The sequence below is a fragment of the Cydia pomonella genome, chromosome 15 (assembly GCF_033807575.1).
Source record: "Cydia pomonella isolate Wapato2018A chromosome 15, ilCydPomo1, whole genome shotgun sequence".
Classification (NCBI taxonomy): domain Eukaryota; kingdom Metazoa; phylum Arthropoda; class Insecta; order Lepidoptera; family Tortricidae; genus Cydia; species Cydia pomonella.
In genome coordinates this window covers 1345791-1363524 of record NC_084717.1, presented here as the reverse complement: position 1 = coordinate 1363524, position 17734 = coordinate 1345791, and the positions used below count along the sequence as shown (strand labels likewise).

The following is a 17734-nucleotide window of genomic DNA, read 5'->3' as shown; positions in this document are numbered from 1 at the left end:
TATCATTCGCGCATTCACTAAGAAGAATTCAAAATTCAAAATTCAAAAATTTATTCTGCAAGTAGGTCTCAAAGGCTCTTTTACAAGTCAATACAACATTTATACTAACATCATATAGTGACATGAAAAATACATAACAACATTTATAAATACAACAGCCAATACCTGGGTAAACATTACATTATAATAATCTTAAAATAAATAATTACTACAATACAATAGAGATGTATAGTCTCTATGGTTAAAAACACATTAAATCTGGAGATGTAAAAGGTCCCCAATGTCAGAGTACTAATACTAATAAAATTTGGAGGTGTAAAGTCTCTCCAAGTGTCAAAATAAAATTTATACTAAATAAATAAACCGCGTCTGGACTGTTAAACTAGCAGCGTCTGGACTGTTAACTAATAAAATAGAATAGAAAAACATTTATTGCAAAAAACATCTACATAAAGCACCACATAAGTTAGAAAAGAAAATCTTATTCACTAAACTATTTATCACTTTCTTAGTCTTGGTCATTTCATTCATGTAAGTAAATTCTCCTTTATTTTCTAGAGAAAATAAAGGAGAATTTCTTTTTATCTGGTTGTTAGTTCTCTCCCTAGAATGCTTAATATTTATTTATGTAGGTTTATGTAGTGTATTATTGTAATTTAAATAATTTATGTAGTTTATATAGTGTATGCTTTATTGTTTGTAGTTTATAATTTAAAATTAACATATTATAAGTATATTTGTTTTATTGTTGTTTTGCACTGCCCAATAGCCTATTTCTTGCCACCGGTTCGTTATCTGAAGGTTGTCTGGAAGAGATCTCTTTATAGCGATAAGTCCGCTTGTTGTTACCTACTAATTTAAGTCCTGTCATTGTTTGTAATATGAGCTTTTCTTTAGTAGTGCACAATAAAAGAATTTTATTCACAATTCACAATATAAATTCCTAAGAATTTACCACGCGTAGTTTGAAGTGAATTTGTATATTGTGAGATAAATAAATCATATCATATCATATTATTATTATTAAACACTTAAAACTATGTACATTGTACATATAGTTTAAAGTAGCATGCTATAATGAAAATATTGATGCTGCTATTAAGGCTACAAACGGACACCACTCAGCATATGCTCTAGGGAGTGCAATCTTGCAGCATACTTGCCATTAAAATCATTTAGACTGTTCAAAACACACTGAACTTACCTTGTGTATGTAGGTTGAATATACTTAACTACGATACGACTTGTAAATATTATCATTTTCATTTTTTTTTTGCCGCGCATTACGTATCGGGTGTAGTTCGGCGTTAAACGAATCGTGCTCCTAATTCTTATGACTCACTATCTATAAATTAAATCAGTCAGATATATTTAACGTTTCAATTTTGATTGCGGCTATTGTATTACTGTATCCACTTATCTCATCAGTGTGGAGCGCCTCTTAATCTAGCTATCTTGTAAAAGATCGACGCCCACATTTTGATTTGTTTGCTAACGATTTTCATGCTTGAGGTACACTGTTTGATATACATAATGATACGATTTAAAGCTAGTAATTTACATCATAATGTACGGATTACTAAAACTATTGTATTAGTTTTTATGGGTTTCCGTTATTTCAGCACTATTCCAAATGTCATTTTGATTCTGAAGGAGCAATTGATGTGCTTGTGGGCTTTAAATATCGGGAGTACCTAACGGTCTGTCTTAAAAAAAAAAACAGACATAGACAAATTTTGTTCGCTTCGTTAAGTATCATTTATGGTGGCCTTCCATCAATGTACTTGAACGGTGTGCTTTAATAATCTTTTTTGCAATAGGTAAATAATAAGGGTTCTTAAAATTCAAGAGCCGAAGTTACAAAACGAGAAGAAGACGAGTTTTGTAAAAAACAGGCCCAATAAGCCCCAATTATGTCCTAAACACCTAAAATGATAAAACTGAGTTCAATTTTCATTTTTTTTTCCAAATGTAGTTAGATGAGACTTGGATTTTAGATTTTTTCTAGAAGTTAGCCTTAAAAAATACAATAGTTACGCCTTCCGCAAAGATTACTGCTAACCAGTTCCGTTCTGATCCTATGAACAAGCGCCAGCTCACCCCACGCGCCGCGCCTCCGTTCAAATGTAGATGATTTAGATATAATGTAACTATCAGTCATTTAATTGACAAATTGAACTGCTGGAGTAGAAAAAACGACTAAACAGCAGCGCGCGAGCCGAGTTCGGATGCCCGAAGCATAGTTTTTTGGTTGCCTTATTCCAGCCAACGGACTGTTTATTTTAATAAACAGTTTAAGATGCTATCTCACAAAATTATGATAAACACAAAATAGTTACTCCAACAAAGTAAATAAAGTTCGTCATAAAGGAAAACGGTGTGATTGTTTACGATATCTCCGCATGCACTGGGTCACATCTATAAACAAGTATAAATAGGTAACATCTGTGCGAGCTATTTTTAACGAAATTGGGCCGTTAATAACACCTGCGACCAATATGCGGTTACATTTTGTTCGAGATTGTTTGTGGTTACTGACAGATACATGTCACTTTGAGGTTGTTACTACATATTTGAATACATACATGCATACATACAATCACGCCTATTTCCCCAAGGGGTAGGCAGAGACCACGGATTTCCACTTGCTACGATCCTGACATACCTCTTTCGCTTCCTTCACTTTCATGACATTCTTCATACACGCTCGTCGGTTTAGGGTGCTCTTGACCTGGCCTTTCTTCAGGATTTCCCCGATTTGATCACAGAAAGTCCGCCGAGGTCTACCCCTTCTATATTTGAATAATTCAGGGAAATGGTGACGACGACCGGGAGGGTGTTCTAAGTGTAATAATAGGTTATGTGTCTGATCTGTAGGGCTAAGATGATCGGCTCCTTATCATTTGTCACTATTCGAACAAGAATGTAAGCGCAAAAGTAACGGGCATAGTGACAAGTCGTTATCTTACACAAATAATATTCCGTATATTTTTCCAAATCTTAATGCGGTAACCGGACCGCATGGATGGATGGATGCGGGGACCGGATAGAAGTTGGACAGTCCTTAAGAACCGTGAGATTGAAGACCTAGTGGCTAAACCTAACATCATGGGAGAAAGTAAAGCCCACAGACTCCGTTGGTTGGGCCACCTTGAGAGAATGGACGAAGATCGGAACGTAAAAAGAGCGTACCTGGGTCGCCTAGCAGGAGGACGTCCTATCGGACGCCCTAGATATCGCTGGAGCGACATGGTGGAGGCGGATCTGCGTGAGCTTCGAGTCGACAATTGGCGAGAGGTCGCACAGGACCGAGAAAAGTGGCGCTGTCTTGTGTCGGAGGCCAAGTCTCATTTTGGGTCGCTGAGCCAACGGAGTAAGTAAGTTAGTAAGTTAATGCGGTAAAAATAAGAATTGAAGTTTCGTTCTAACACCCGTTACCATAAGGGAATTAGGGACATCACGATTAGGCTGAACACACTTTAATCATTAAGGTAATTTCGCTCGGGAAAACGTCTGTTTGCTTAGGCCCGACGATTCACGTTCAGACCAGTCAGTGAAGAACAGTGACAACAGACAATTTAGTAAATATTTTTCGATATTGCCATCAATACCGGAATTTTGGAATTCATAACGGTATTGAAGCTGACCATTTAGAAATCTTTTTAAATGTTAAATCAATAAAATTAACAGTACATTGTACGGTTTGTTACACCTCTGGCAGGCGTCCATAGGCTACGGTGATTGCTTACCATCAGGCGGGTCGTATGCTTGTTTACCACCGTCGTGGTCTCTTCTTTTTCTTTGCTCCATCCCACTTGAGGTGGGGTCGGCTCTTCTAATTTTTCAGCGCCAAGACTGCCTGTCTTGGGTTGTCGGGTGGGATAAATTCAATAAATAAATATTATAGGTCATTATTACACAAATTGACTAAGTCCCACAGTAAGCTCAATAAGGCTTGTGTTGAGGGTACTTAAACAACGATATATATAATATAAATATTTAGAAATACTTAAATACATAGAAAACACCCATGACTCAGGAACAAATATCCATGCTCATCACACGAATAAATGCCCTTACCAGGATTTGAATCCGGGACCATCAGCTTCGTAGGCAGGGTCACTACCCACTAGGCCAAACCGGTCGTCAATTTATTATTAAGTTTGGTCATGCCGGTGCCACCGTTGTGGTATAAAAAAAATGCAATTACTTAATCAATAAAATCTAAACGTTTTCGTTACCGACAGGAGTCTTCTTTTTCATTATTTTTATAGATATCCTTATAATTTCATATTTTTTTTACAAAATTAAATTAATTTATTTCAAGACTGCAATCTCAATATTCCAATATTGATCCTCTTCAAAATAGGTCCGATAGTTTCCAGTATTCATGCTATTAGGGTCTAATAGTTTTTAAATTGACAGGACAATTTTGTTCATTCGGTAAGCTTTCAAATAACACAGAAAAGATCGCTCCTCGAAGCGAATATAGGTATGAAAAATCTTTAAGAAATGGTAAGAATGTTATTGTTAAAAAAAACAAAGTCAGGTAGTGGTATCAAAAGATGAGTATAATAAAGTAATAGAACATTACGATACAAGTGCGAATTATCTATTCACACATTTATCGTACATTGTTTTACCCTTTAAATGTTTGACACAGTAACGTAATATGCTAATTTGCGCACTAGTGCGGTAAAGTAGCACCATATGTACTGTAAATACGTTTTAATAAACTACATGCAAAGCATGTGACGGCATCTCATCTGAATTAATTTGGGCCAATGTTTGCTGTGCCGGACCAATGTTTGACGCCCTTAACCGTGGCTTCAACGTTAGTAATAGGCTATCCCACCTCATTGTTGGACGAGGTCCCTAATTATGTTGACACCCTATTTGGATGAGTACCAAATTGGACCGTTAAAAGAGAAAATTGGTAATGCTCATAAAATTGGACGCGATTTATATTTATACTTGAACGCGTGATTGGCCATCGAGTTTTACATGACATGTTCAATAATCTGAAAGCAGGTTTATATTTTTTATGTATATTTATATATGTATGTATAAGTAAGTATATTATAGCAATATGTATATTTGAAGTAGTAATATGTTGTTTAACATAAACATGTCGGTAACTTTAATAATACATTTTTCCTACTTTAAAAATATTTATTGCGGACTTCACATAGTTTACAATAAATGTACAGAAACATTAATAAGTCAATTGGATAAAGGTAACAACAGGCGATCTTATCGCTTAAGAGCGATCTCTCCCAGATAACCTTTGGGTATCGGAAACAATAAAATTAGAATAGGTATAGGGTAGGTGGCGTAAAGAAAAAATATAAAAAGTCAAATTTAATATAACTAAACAAAACAAGACACATAAATAAACATAAATACGTATAACCATTAACATACATAGACATACATACATATATAACAAAGTATTAAAAAATAAACAACAGTAGTATGTAGTAAGTAGGTTGATTTTACAGTAATTATGTTGGTAGCCTAGGTTTTAATCAGTCTTCTAACATTTTTGGAATAATCATACACAGTTCGACCTAGAAATCTATCCTGCCAAGAATGAGAAGCTCTTCAAATCAGCCAAATCGTATCCCAACGTAACGAAAAAAAAAATCAGCCAAATTGTATCCCAAAATAGGCCTAGTGGATAGTGACCCTGCCTATGAAGCTGATGGTCCCGGGTTCAAATCCTGGTAAGAGCATCTATTTGTGTGATGAACACGGATATTTGTTTCTTAGTCATGGGTATTTTATATGTATTTATAATTATATATTATATATATCGTTGTCAGGGTACCTACAACACAAGCCTTATTTAGCTTACTGTGGGACTAAGTCAATTTTTGTAATAATGTCCTATAATATATATTTTTTTAATAACAAAAAAGAAATCAGCCCATTTAAATCGTTCCAGAGAAATCATTCCAATAGCGCCTCTGTTCCTGTCATTCAAACTAGGATTAACAGAAATAGAAACAAATGCCATTCGCTTTCGGATTTGTTCTAAACTTGGCGAAGACAGTTTAAGATCAATACATCGTGTCATTCACGAAGACCCGTGCTTTAACTCGTATTGCCATGTTATTAGCAGTTAAATTTGACAAATCCGCGCGTCATCGTGAACGATACGAACTGTAGTGGACGACCGCTTCTCCATACACACGTGTCTTCATTTTCCTCCCTGGACATCTTAAATGCCGGCAACCCATCTGGTGTTGTAGGTGTCCATGGGCGGCGGTAATCGCTTACCATCAGGTGATCCGTCTGCTCGTTTGCCTCTATCATAAAAAAAAATACATGAACCATAGCTATGTAATGCACCTACGTTTGACTTTTTTTTTAAATTAGTAGAAGAGTTAGGAGCGGAAAACTAATTTCATACAATTTTGTAAAGCTTAGGACAATTAATAAATCGAAAAATATCAAATGATGTAAACACAATATTTTTCAAAATGTCAATATTAAAGAGGAAAATGGGTACTACGTTTGTATGGAGAAGTCTTCATCTATCCTATTAACTAAATGACAAAGTTTTACTAGCGTTTATATTTATGTAGCATACGTATTTTTATAAGGATAGAACCAGAGACGAGTTAGAAATTAAAGACTGCCAATCTAAACAAAGTTGCGTTCCTTGGAAATAAATCGTTTATTTTCCATAGATTGAGTCAGATTCTACATGTTGGCACACAATTACGTTGTCATGTTTATTGTAGCATATAGTTGATAATTTTAACGTTGTTTTTCGATTTTTTTTTTTTATTAAAAAGATAGGGGCTTTTTAAACTTATATGTTTTTTTTTATCAAGCAGGTCAAGGAATTTAATTTCAGTCCCATTTCGTACCTTGTCACAGTGACAATAGTATCAGGTCCCTAGCGACTTGCATATTGATTGTCATTGTGATAAGGTACGAAATGGTATGGAAATTAAATTCTTTGACTGTACGTCTGCGAGCGATACTACAAATTTTACATTAAATTTAATTTTTTGTATATCCTCTATTTATTTTCGTTAATTTAAAATTGGTATGGAATTTGTTTTTCGCTCCCAACTCTATAAGAATTAACAGCAATTATATAATTAAAAATGAAGAGGCATAGCTAAGGTTTATAACAAATTTTGCTAAAATATATTTCATAATGCCAATATTCAGCGAGGAAAATGGGGACTACGCTTATATGGAAAAGCGATCGTCCACTATCCTCTTAAGCTTACAAGCATTTATTTATCATACTTAGACTTAAATTTAATCCGGGAAGCAGGATTTTCTATGTATTAATTGTAACTGTATATTATACTTATTTACAGTACATATGGTGCTACTTTACCGCACTAATACGAAATTTAGCATATTACGTTACTGTGTCAAACATTTAAAGGGCCATATGTACTGTAAAACGTTGTACGATACATGTGCGAATAGGTAATTCGCAACTCGTGTCGATTTAAAACACTCCCTTCGGTCGTGTTTTAATTTATCGCCACTCGTTTCGAATTTATTTTTCGCACTTGTATCGTAATGTACTAATATCGTTCTCTAGTACCACAAAACAAGCCTTATGGAGCTTATTGCGGTACTAGGTCGATCTGTGTAAAATTGTCCAATAGTTATTTATTTATAACTTAAGATGTCTATATTATTATTTCGTCTGTGGTAGGAATAAAACTCAACCGCCTGTGAGTTTACTAATTTAAGAAGAATTAATATCTATTTCCAGAGATCGGACTTAGACGAGGCTTTAATTAGGTCGTTAACAATGTATCTGTCATTATACGCGTCTGATGAGGTTTTTAATAGCCATAAATATGTAGTTAACTTTGGTCTTGACTTGTTATACGGGTCGTGGTGGTCTTATAAAAATTATATAATGATATGATATGATATGATGTTTATTGGTAAATATTTACATTTACAAGTCATTTTATATACAATTATCTTATGATAGATTTTACATTGGATGTCTATTACATTATTTATTTACTATACTCATGTATTAACAACTTTCGACTCGTATAGCATTACAAATATTACAATACATAGTAAGATAACGAGATATTATTATATTCCTATATAGTTTAGTAGGTACACGATTGAGCCAATGACCCGTGGCCATCGAAAAACTCGTCAATGGTATAGCAAGCCATTTCTAGTAGTACACCAGCTTTTAGTTTGCGGACAAATATTGCATCGCTAGAAGCTTGCTTTATTTCATCGTCCAGTATGTTGTACAGTCTGATTCCCATTACATGCATAGACTTCTTAGTTTTCACGAGGCGACACGCGGGCACGATAAATAATATAAATAACTATTATGATTGAATAGTTATTTGTTTTACTAGGGGGCCTAGTTTCGAGGGTTACAAGGCACGAGTGCTAAACAAATTTTGCCACCGAGTGAACCAAAAACTTTTTCACTACACCGACGCGAGGAAAAATTGAATTGTAAAACATTAGATATTAAGTCCAAATGAACGCTGTATTAATCGTTTATCATTCAAAATTAATTACTTAATTATACCAGCATGATGCAACAACTCATTGCACTTTGCCGCCCTAGTGGACAAAGTGCAGCTTTATCATCAGTTTTTGAACTCAAGACGAGCTTAATGGGATTAATTTTATATAGATGTAAGTACATTTCCTATTTATTTCTAAATAGGTACTTTAAAAACAAAAGGGTATTTACTTATTTTGCTGTATTTACTTTATGCTGATATATCGGTTTCCGTCTTAGATTTTTTTTTAATATACTACGTCGGTGGCAAACAAACATACGGCCCGCCTGATGGTAAGCAGTATCCGCAGCCTATGTACGCCTGCAACTCCGGAGGCGCGTTGCCGACCCTAACACTCCGCACCCTCGTTCAGCTCTGGCAACCTAACTCACCGGCAGGAACACAACACTATGAGTAGGGTCTAGTGTTATTTGGCTGCGATTTTCTGTAAGGTGGAGGTACTTCCCCAGTTGGGCTTTGCTCTAGATCTGGAATGACGTCCGCTGTGCTGTGCCCTACCACACTAAGCGAGATAACATTCACAATGCCCATACCTTTCTTTTGGATGTAGTTTAAGACAGTACCCGGGTCCAAAATCTCATACCTGATTTAGATAGGCCACTTAGAACTTACATTCTGGTATCATTGCCATCATTATTTCCTCCGTACTTGTTCGTTATGTATTGGCGCGAAAGAGACGTACGGGCGATCATTAACAAAATGTATATCATTTCGATATCGGAACATATCCGGACGGTTTCATAGTCTTTTCTTAGCGTCTATGATGCATTAAATACGACCTTCCTCCTCATTTCCTAAAATACACTTGCATCACAGTGTTTTCTTGTTATTTGAGACGCGAGTACCAATAAATCTACTGAACGAACACACATATGTGTCGCCCGGCTATTCCCGATACATTCATTATGTTGCTAATTCTGTTGCTACCATGTCATCGTTATAAACTCATTGCTGAGGAGGTACCAAAAAATTGGTCAACATTGCCGCCAGTCCGACCGGCTCCTAACCGGCTGACGATTTTTTGAATTAACAATAAATAAAGAAATAAATATTATACGACATTATTACACAAATTGACTAAGTCCCACAGTAAGCTCAATAAGGCTTGTGTTGAGGGTACTTAGACAACGATATATATAATATATAAATATTTATAAATACTTAAATACATAGAAAACACCCATGACTCAGGAACAAATATCCATGCTCATCACACGAATAAATGCCCTTACCAGGATTTGAACCCGGGACCATCACCTTCGTAGGCAGGGTCACTACCCACTAGGCCAAACCGGTCGTCGAACAATAGCATCTGAACTATCATCTGACAAAGTATCAAATGGGAGGCGATATGATTTTTTTTGTTTTACGTGTTTCGGTGGCTGTCATTCCTCAACGCACCAACGGAGCAGAAGCTGACGTCCACGAGGGTTCATCATAGCTAGCCGTTAACCACTGTACGACTTTTCGCGCGGGACGCGATTGGTCATGGAAATCTGTTCCTGGCTTGCGGTCTATCCTGGCCGTAGTGGCAGGGAGATGGGATAGTGCATTCGTTAGGCACTGGACCTCCTAACATCTTGGTTTAGGTACTTACATAGTAATTTAAGTTTATTTGTAACTAACAAACTATGGATTAAATCGTCCGAAATATTTTTTTTTATTTAAAAAACTTTGATTATTTAACCGTTAAATAAAGATTACGAGAGGCACGAAAAACTAGTGCTAAGTTTTGACGACGTAGAAAGATAATAAAATTCCATAAAATCTTTGATACTGAAATTTTTTTGTGCTTAGATTAAGCTCATAAGTACCTGCGAAAGAGATATTACTTGAACATGAGCCCAAGTTACTCCTTAATAATGTATATAGACACCTGATCCTAAATATATTCATGAAGTAGCAATACTTGTATTTAAAAGTTATTTTGGGATCACGTTTCGTGAGTGATCTATGAAAACGTAAGGTCAACACGGCTAAATCCGTCTGTGGCAAATTCCGTACACGAGCGCTTGTCAAGGGCGGATCCACCGTTGTGGGCACGATGGGCATGCCCACAACCCTAATAGGGTGCCCTATTGATTCGCCTAGTAAAATTACGCTGATTTTCGTTTCGCAGACGCTTTGGCAGAGGACGGTTTGGCAGAATTTCATTACGCAGGGTAGTCAGTTGGCAACTTGGCATAACATTGATAAGCAGATTTACTTTTCGTAGAATAATCGTTTAGTAACCGTCACAATTACCCGAGAAACCCTTGGTCGAAACACGATAGTTAGAGTGATTTTTAGTATTAATTAGAAATTCGAGCATCTTAATATCAGCTGATACTTATTTACAAAAATTATTATTATTTACTAAAATTACAGGGGTCATTGTTTTTAGCTTAAGGAGTCTTAGAAACCTGAAACATTTACAAATATTAGTACAAATTTCTAAAAATAATACCAGCTTTTAATTTTCAGGCGTAGGAGTTTTTTAGCGTAGTTATCTGTTTAAACGGCTCCATGGATTGCAATAAATTGCTTGCGATTTCCGATACATTACTTTATACGCCGATAATATGTATGTAGTACCGCAATTGCTAAACTAACGAAACTGTTATAATTTAACTGTCACTTTATTCGAAATTAAATTTAAAAAAACGTAGTTCGAATAAAATTTGTTTAATCGGATAGATTACTCTGCCAAATGAAATTCTTAGGTTACTAATGAATTACTAAGTTTTTTGCTAAATAAGAAAGTAAGGAATAAAGAAAAAAAAACACCAATTCAGAGATCCAAAAGATTACCTAAAGTTTTTTGCTAGATTCTCATTTTCCAAAGAATCTATCGTAAAAACAAAAACGCCAAATTTTTCCACTCAATACATAGCATAAAAATGTATTGTATGCGATTTTTTTGAAAAAGAAAGTTTATACATTTCCGTATTTTAAAATTTTTTGTCCCCATTTTTATTCCTCGAATTATTTATTTGCCGTGTTTTCATAGAAAAGCGGCCTTTCCACGAAATGTTTACAGTATTTTTTTTATTAAGATGTTTCAGCTTTCTATCTCTGTTATTTTCTGAGATATAAATGTATAAAACTTTTTATAAATAATTAAAAAAACCCACACTGGCTAATGCGATTTACTTAAACTTTTGGTACGGTAATCTCTATGTAGATACTCTAATATTCTTTAAATAATATTTTATTTTTATTTAAATAAATAAATAAAAATAGACTAAACATGTTTCAAAACTAAAAATTGTTAAACATTTTTAAACCAAGTGAAACATTTTGGTCTAATGAATTTTGTTTAATTATTGTTAGGGAATGGTAATTTGTTAAATTGAAATCTGTCAAATAAGTATATAGGGAAAATTTGATTGAAAAATGAACAGTTGGAAATGAAATTTGGTTATTTTTTTTTTTACCCGACTGTCAAAGGGAGGATGTTTTTCGAGTGTATGTATGTATGTATGTATGTCTGTTTCTTTGTGGCCTCCTGTAGCCTAAACGGCTTGATGGATTTTGATGTAAGTATGAGGTATCGTTAGATTCGTCTTGATCACGGGAGTGTCATAGGATGTCTTTTTGGGGGTAACTAAAAAATTATAAATAAAAAAAAATATTATAAAAAAAAAAACAAAAAACCCGACTGCACACTAAAAATGAGGAAAACAAGCCCCACAAGAATATTGTTGTTGATGGTAAGTATCGCAGGTGGGGACCAACAACCAAAATGGCTAAGTAACCCTCTGTTGGTCGCCGCCTGCGATACTCGTACTTACCATCAACAACAATATTCTTGTGGGGCTTGTTTTCCTCTTTTTTTGTGTGCAGTCGGGTTTTTTGTTTTTTTTTTTTATAATAATTATTTTTTTTATTGTAAAATAGCAATATCCCGCAATCCTCTCAATAATTATGTGAACCTAGACTCTACCAACCGTTAGTCGACTAAAAGTTACATCTAAATAGGTACGAATAAATCCCTTTGCAAAACGATGTTCGGCGAAACGTTGGCTGCAAATCGATAATCTACAAAAAATAGGTCTGAGAATCATTAGGTACCCCATTATAGTCATATGACGTAACAATTTCACGGGCTATTGAGATCGATAGGCTGATGATCGTTCATGAACGATGACGATCATGACTCATGAGTCATGATTGTTCATGAGTGAGTTCGTACTCCGACTCGCACTTGGCCGATTTTCGGGTGGCTGTGACCACAACCATTTTTGAGGGCTGGATCCGCGCCTGGCGCTTGTTTCAAACGGTAGCTACGTTTGAAAAAGCGCTCGTAGGTAGACGATTGTTAAATTCATCGAAGAAACAGCGATTGTTTTTAGTTTCAGCAGTCAATGCGGCCAAATCCGTCTGTGGTAAATTCCGTACACAACCGTTTTTTTTTCGCCGTAGAAAATAGAACTCACCTGGTTGACTTTAGCAAAGAAACATAAACAGATGGGTATTAAAAGTAGACGTTCCTGCTACTGTAATTAAAATATTTTACAAAATAGGTAACATGATTAAGCGGCGTACCGTTTCAAATTAATTACTCTGAGCAATATTCAGTGCTTTCATTACCTTGGCAACGGAGTAGACGTGACTTGTAAGCCAAGTGACCTAATATCTTATTATCTATATCCTGTTGTGATGCTAAATATTCTTGCCGCCATGACTGATGCCTGCAAAATACACTTTGGTGCATTTATGTTAAAAACAGGAATGACATTTAACTAAAAAAAAAAAATTATATGTACGCACTTGTACAGTCGAGTTCACAAATATGTGAGCAAATCCAAGGCTTCAAAAATAAATGAGCATAGAAAAGTACATATACATCTGAACAGATTAACCAATCAAAAATAAGTACACATATCACCTGTCATATTAATCTGAGCAAGTCACACAATAATAATATGTAAGCAACTGAAAACTGATAAATGTCTGTACTAATATTTTTCAAAATTATTTAACCAAGCAAAAGTGCACAAATATCTACGCAAAGGTTTTTCAAATATTTATGAAGCATATTTATAAGCACGAGTATGAGACAGCACATTTTGTGTGCGTTTTCTGGGTTGGCTCCATAGTAAAAGTTGTGCAGACATATTTGACCTCAGAGTATGGTCAGACATAATGAAATCATTCTTATTTGTATGTTGGTATGTGCGAGAGAGGACTAATATCAAATCTTCATAAAACCAAGTTAATATTTCTAAAGTTCAAATGCAGCTCCAGTAATGTAGGCGGTAATTTTCCAAAACATTGAGTGTCAGAATTATGTGGCGTTCTTCGTTCTCAATTACGCTATTAGGTTTGGAATACGGGTGTGGCAATTTATCGGTTTTTTTAACTGACATATAAGTTGAGCAAAGAAGGAGTTTAACCTCAAGATAGAAAGAGAGGCCCTGAGTAGAATATTAACAATTTTGAAGGCCGAAGTTAATATTATTATAAGTTATATATATATGAAAGTAGCTCTGTATGTCTGTTATCTCTTCACTTCAAATGTAGTATAGAGATAATTTGAGGAAAAGGACATAAGTTTTTATTAATCATCAATCACGCGTAATGAGTAGAAGCTAGTGCTTACGTACTACATGCAACTAATAAGAGTTTATTTTTGTTTCAGGTTAAAAGGAGACAGAAGGCCGACGGCACAATGGCTCTTCGGATAATATTGGCGCTTCTTTACATCACATCCAGCTTTGCAGCAGAAATACTTCCTAAAAGAAACCGCAATATCTGCGATGTTGACTATAATAACACATTTAAGATCCAGTGTCTCTGTGACAAGGATCCAGAAAACCAAGTGATCCAAAGCGCAGATTGCTACGTAACTGCTGACAACATCTACCCCGATGACCCAGCATGGGACCAGTTCTCCATTTTGAAAAGCATCACAAAACTTAGTCTATCTAATGCGAGGGGAAAAACACTTAAATATATCCCCACTAAAGGTTTGCTTAAAACTGATGCCCTAACCAAGATTGATGTTAAATACAACAATATACAAAAAATTGAGAGTTATGCATTTGGAAATTTGACAGAATTAAAAGAAATCGACATAAAAGATAATAAGATCGAAGTTTTGGAAGTAAACGCGTTTGCTCATCTCAAAAAGTTGGCAACAATTGTATTAGACAAGAATAACATTGCTGAAATCTATAGGGATGTCTTTGTTGATCTGCCGAATCTGCAAAAGTTATACTTGACGACCAATATGATCACTACTATTCACGATAGAGCATTTATGAATTTGAACAATCTGAGACTATTGGAGATCGATAACAATTTACTGTTTAGTTTGAATAATGAAACATTTTCTGGTCTGAGCAACTTAGAGATATTGGACTTAAGTGGCAATAGTTTGGAAGTAATTGGAGACAATACCTTTTTACCTCTAAAACAATTACGTTCTTTAAATTTAGAAGGAAACAAAATTCAAATGCTTGATGACAAAGCTTTTAATGGCCTTGGAAAACTGCATTCACTCACTTTAGCTAATAATAAGTTAACTAGCATTGACAGTGTGAGGATTTTCGAAGTATTAAAAGAATTGACGTCATTGAGTCTAAGGGATAATCAGTTGCAAGAACTGAAAGCTGAGGTCATGGCGCCGATTCTAAGTAACTTCATTGGTGCAAACAGCTCTCTGGATGTAGAAGGTGAGATCATTGTTTAAGATAAAATATTTAAAAAAACTTTAGGCATAGTGTTACATAATCCTAGATGAGTACTTATTTATCATTAGTTCATTACTGTTATTGCAACTATGCATAACAGAAGTAATTATCTAGTGTAGAGGTATCTAATTTTTATTTAATTCTGGCATCGCGACCCATATTATAAATTAAGTACCTTACAGACTAACATACATTTAAATTTCATAAACTGAATAACTTAACACTATTTTATTCTTGTGTCGGATTTGGCAGTTTTCCCGGAACCTCTGAAACCCCACACCCTTTGAGTCCTTTTATCATTGCAAGATCTGAAGTTCTCATATCACAAATTGGTAATAGTATTTCAAATTGATCAAATACGACGAAACTAAGGTACACGATGGCATTGGAACACTTTTTTAGAGTTTTTCGCGATATTTTAAACCGACGTATCCGTAAAATATATTTGGTAGTTCCTAATTAGAAACCAACTGACAAACACTGAGTTACAAGCTTTTAATAAATATATTTTTACACCGAATTAGATATAATGAAATTTTTGAAATAGAATCATCGTTTTTAAAAAGCCGTGCAATGTTTGGCATAACAGGCAATATTAAGGCAGTTTACCGTAATAAAAACCCCACTTCTCCAAGTATTCGCTAAAACTATAATGCATTTAAGTTTTAATGGTATTTTTTTTTTCTTTTACAGGAAACAACTTCCCCTGCGACTGCCGGTTGGAGTGGTTCACCACACTGCTGAACAAAACTCAAAATAAAAATCTCGAAATCGCTTTAGAGAACCTCAAATGTACTCCAGATGCCAAAGTTAGTCAATTATATGCCAAAGCTACAGACGTGGAGAAAAGTCAAGCAATTGAAGAAGAATCAAACCAGAACAGCGATTATGAGTACTATGATGACACACAGTTGAACGGAAAGCTTTTCTACGTAGATTTGAGGATATTGATGAACTGTACCAATGATACTGCTATTCAGCCAATGATACCAGCCAAAGATAGTCATGAAAACAAACGTATTCCTACTGAATCCAAAGTAAATACTATCCTTAACAATGAATTGCTCGATTCTCACGCAAGGAAGGAAACAGTCACTGAATCCAGGAATAAGATCGTAAAGCCTACTGATGTTTCCGTTAGTAAGCCGAATCTGTATACTACTAGTCGACTGGCTACAGTGTCTGCTAAGCCTATTCCAGAGAAAAAGACCTACGATGAACGTGAGATGGCAGCAGATGAAGGCAAGCCTGATGCTTTAAGAGACCAAATTGCTGAACATATGCCAGGAAATGCACAGCAAAACCTCGCTTGTGTTACATTCACTGTTACTGTTTTAGTGTCTAGGTTATTATTTTAATTTAATATAATAAAACTAGTAAGTAAGGACGTTTAGTGTATGTTAATGTATTTAAGCTCTCACAGTCATTAAAATAAATAAATAGATGTAAAGACTGGAGGTTGTATGAAATTATTTTAGATCCTGGTTCCCACATAACTGTTACTTACTTAGCGTACTGTCGTGTTTCTGGTGAATATGGTATGGTTGAAAGAGATCCTACTGACTAGTAAACAGTGAAAAAAAGGTCTGAATCTTACAAACACCGACCTAGTCTCAATTTAAGCCAAACTTTTTTGTGGTTACTATTAAACTTACTATGCATGGACAATAAAGCCCTATTAGGCTATTAGCATACCTCGGTTGGACAAGGATCTCTAGAACTGTGTAGCATGCATAGTTATTAGACCTCAGTTTTACTCTTGATTCTTGTAGGTTGTGGTGGTATCCCTAGACTTCAAGAAACTCGATGTTGCCAGGCTCAATAATTGGTGCAGTTTCGCGTGCGTGCGTGCGTGCGTGCGTGCGTGCGTGCGTGCTTGCGTGCGTGTGTGTGTGTGTGTGTGTGTGTCTGTGTCTGTGTGGGTGTAGTATTTAGTCGTTATGAGTTATGTGCCAAGTTGAGCGCCAAGAGGTGCCAAATTTCTGATTGTTATTGATATAAATTTCTAGTTAGTTTAGGTACATTTATAATGGCATATTTTTTGTTTATGAATTTAAACTGAATAAAAAATGAAATTAATTTCTTGAAGGGTCGCGCATTACAGTCATTTCTAAACAGTTACCATTATGGTAAAATTATCTGGAAATGGTCAGATACAATGTGTGTTTAATGCACGTTTAATGACCCAAGCCCAAAAAATATCATCAATAATGTAAACAACAGTTGCTGTACCTGTTCTGCCATGTATTTGGTTTGCCAGTGGTCCAAAGAAATGAAAAACTACATTTCAAAATGCTAAAAAAGATTCCTATACTGAACATTTCCTAAGCTCGACTGCGCTTATGCAATCATTTCAAACATAACACAGGCTCTTCAAACTTGTATTCGCAACTTTTTAAAGTCTTTATTTTTTTTTTTACACAAAATATGTCAATATAGAGGTAATTAAATAATATTAATTAGTTGATTCAATAAAGCTGAGGCTGAGAGCTAAAATTCACTAAA

At 35.1% G+C, this 17734-nt stretch overlaps 1 protein-coding gene across 1 annotated transcript in view; it reads left to right on the top strand.

Moving 5' to 3' along the window:
• The window catches only part of LOC133525500 (connectin-like), a 181306-nt gene extending 164622 nt beyond the window's left edge, over positions 1 to 16684 (top strand). Inside the window, exons 2-3 of the mRNA XM_061861761.1 lie at positions 14176 to 15211; positions 15923 to 16684. Of these exons, the coding sequence (XP_061717745.1) occupies positions 14206 to 15211; positions 15923 to 16587 (1671 nt within the window). The 5' untranslated portion in view covers positions 14176 to 14205 and the 3' untranslated portion in view covers positions 16588 to 16684. The remainder of the gene's footprint in view (positions 1 to 14175; positions 15212 to 15922) is intronic.
• Positions 16685 to 17734: the final 1050 nt, after the last annotated feature.